At 43.0% G+C, this 3,033-nt stretch overlaps 1 protein-coding gene across 1 annotated transcript in view; it reads left to right on the top strand.

Annotated features, from left to right (window-relative positions):
- Window positions 1-1,094: 1,094 nt before the first annotated feature.
- The window catches only part of pold4 (DNA polymerase delta 4, accessory subunit), a 27,128-nt gene continuing 25,189 nt past the window's right edge, over window positions 1,095-3,033 (top strand). The window contains exon 1 of the mRNA XM_019879727.1: window positions 1,095-1,185. Within this exon, the coding sequence (XP_019735286.1) occupies window positions 1,123-1,185 (63 nt within the window). The 5' untranslated portion in view covers window positions 1,095-1,122. The remainder of the gene's footprint in view (window positions 1,186-3,033) is intronic.

Here is a 3,033-nt window from a genome sequence, read left to right as displayed (position 1 = left end):
CTTAGCCTCGCTTAGTTTGAGTGGCGTCGCCACAACAGAAATTCCCTCGCCTCGCATTCTCATGGCCTCGCCATATCTCGGAGATTTCGAAATTTCGGCCCGAACGGAAGCCACAAAGGGTACACGTGTGCACACAAAAGGAAGATTAATCATTGAATGTCGAGTATTTGAATAGCGTTTTGTGTAAACTAATTCATGCGTGATCGGCCAAGTGCGAGATATATATATATATATTTTTTTTTTCCGGAATTTTCAGAAAAGTCAACTTTCATCTGAAAAAAAAAAATCTAACCACAGTACTGGCATTCAGATCTGAGATTCCATTTAAAAATAAAATGCCTCTGAAATCTGACATGTTGATCTTTTGCCCATTAAAAAAAAAAAATACTAAATAAAAAAAATAATTTTAGTTATCCCTCAACCAGACCAGGTCTAAAGGACCCCAGAGCACCCCAGGTATCCAATCAGACGCTCACTTAGATCTGGTGTCACATTTCAAAATAAAACACCTCTGAAATCTGACGTTTGGACCAGAATTCTGACATGTTAACCTTTTTGCCCATGTTTTAAAAATTCTTTAAAAAAATGATTTTTAGTTATCCCTCATCCAGACCAGGTCTGGGGGACACGAGAGGCCTCCAGGTATCCAACCAGACTATCCTCATACAGATCTGATGTCCCATTTCAAAATAAAAGGCCTCTGATATCTGACATGTTGACCTGAATTCTGACGTGTTGACCTTTTTGCCCATTTAAAAAAACAGAGATGAAAGTCCTCTGGATTTTCCCGGAATTCCGGGTTTTTCAAATTTTTATGAAAATTTCTCCGGAGAATTGAGGAAAATAAAATAAATAATAAAATTAATCCTTTTATTTTTTTAACTTTTTTCCCCCCCCCCATCAAAAATGTAAACAAAATAACCATAAAACAAGAAGACATTCGTCCCGCCGCTCCGCGGCCGGCGCCGCCGCCACCGCCACCTAATTAGTTTTCTCCCCGCTCCGGACTCGGGGCGGGGGCCGGGGCGCGCCTCCGCCGTCCTATTATTATTACAGTCTGTTCGTGGAGGCGTTTTCCAAACCGGAACCAACCGCTGTGAGGCTTTGTTTCCTTCAAGACCGATGTGTATGTGGGAACCAAATAGACAACATTGTGGTCGGACATATCGAGAGGAACTCGACATAAGGAAGTATTAATGTACTTAATAGAGCCATAACAGGTAAGAACAGTCACGTACTGGTAAAGGTTACAACGCGATTTCCTAGGGTGACACTGGTTAAAATCGCCCATAATAAAGTGGGTTCGTCTGGTGCGATGCTATGCCGACCGTAAAGTTTTTTTTTCGACGTAGAAATTCTCGGTCGGTCGGGTTACCGGAAACACACAACATTTTTTTCTCTGCCTTATAACAGCTTGAATTGGAATCAAATAAACACAAAGAAAAAAGTATGTTATAATCTTTCATATTCATTGTTTTTCTGTCGTCCTGCATTCATGCGTCACAAATTTGCTTGTCTCTAGTGACAAGTCTAAACACAAGGTAAGTGGCTAGCTGTTGCTTCTCCCTAGCAGTATGGGAGGGTACTACACGATTATTTTCTGAGCGATAGACCGCACAGGCATCCATTGGATATTTTCCCGCGGCACATGCACAGGGTTTGAAAAACACTGTCCTAGATGCATAAGCTGTGTTGTCTAAAACCAACAACTCAACGGCCCATTTTGTCAACATTGTTCTGTAAATGCAGCAAGGTGGGGCTCTTCCCCCACCTTGTTCAAATGGAACGTGGTGGTTTTCTTCACATTAGCATGAGAATGGTCAGCCAGTTGGCTGCCCTTTGGGCATTCTATGTAGGAAAGCCAAATGGCTTGGCTTTTGGGACTTTTAGTGTTTTAATGTGTGTGTGTGTGAGGGGGGGGGCAGACATTGAGACTGGACTGGTCGATCTCCGGAGGTTGGCTCCTTGAAAAGTCGCCCTTGGGACAAAAAAGGTTGGGAAACCTCTGTTGTAGAATATCACCCCAACAAACACAGGCTCATCCATGTTACAATAGCAGGGATTAAGTGTCACCATTCCAATGCAAATGAGAATGACCCCTCCAATGTATCTGCACAATTCTATCTGGCAGTCCATTAACGAACCAGTTACAGATTCACATTCATGACTATTCACACCTGCCCCCAAACAATGCAATGGACACCCACCCCCCAGACGATCCATAACATTGAGATCATCTTTCTGTCTAGCAGAAGCGTAACTGCAGAAAAACAGTCAAGGATCACCTATAACAGGGGTCCCCAACCTTTTTTGCCCCACGGACCGGTTTATAGCCCTGTTCACACCCTAAAATAGGCCTAATGATGCCCATGGCGTCCACACAGTTTAAAGCACAGTGAAGCTGTGGGAATGAATGAGAAGGGAGTGTAGGAACCAGTAATAAGAAGCTGATTCTGAACAAAAGTTGAGCGCATTGTAGCGCATATTTCGTCAATGACACATACACACAATTGTATGGACACACATATATTTGATCACTTAATTTCTGACATTTTAGGGAAAGCTGAGCTTCCCTTGCAGTCTTAAGCCCTGTTCACATGGCACACATTTGGTCCGACGCTGCACCGAAATATTTTGTTGCGATGTATTTTACACCGGAGCAAATTTTGTGGAGCGGTCACACGTGCAAAGCCGCTGAGCGTGACAACTCCGGCGCAGCGTCAGAGCAGCTCCACTTGCGGTCACACGTGCAGTTTCTGCTGCGGACCAAAACGACAGGAATGCGGAAGTAAAACAGGTTCGGGTCGGGCTTCTCTCTCGCGGACTTTTATTTATTTTTCTTTTAATAAATATTATGGCGGACACTATTCTGTCCTTGTTCAGAATAGATCCACTTGTCGGCAGTCGTGGAATAAAGACGTGTTTACAGTCAATCGTGTGTGCTCCTTATGACTGCCACAATATATGTTTTAAAAAATGTATACTAAAACAATGTGCGGATACTAAACTAAGGAATACTTGTTTTAAAACAAA

The sequence above is a fragment of the Hippocampus comes genome, unplaced genomic scaffold, assembly GCF_001891065.2.
Source record: "Hippocampus comes isolate QL1 unplaced genomic scaffold, H_comes_QL1_v1.1 scaffold158, whole genome shotgun sequence".
NCBI classification, from domain to species: Eukaryota; Metazoa; Chordata; class Actinopteri; order Syngnathiformes; family Syngnathidae; genus Hippocampus; species Hippocampus comes.
This window is presented reverse-complemented; position numbering and strand designations above follow the sequence as displayed.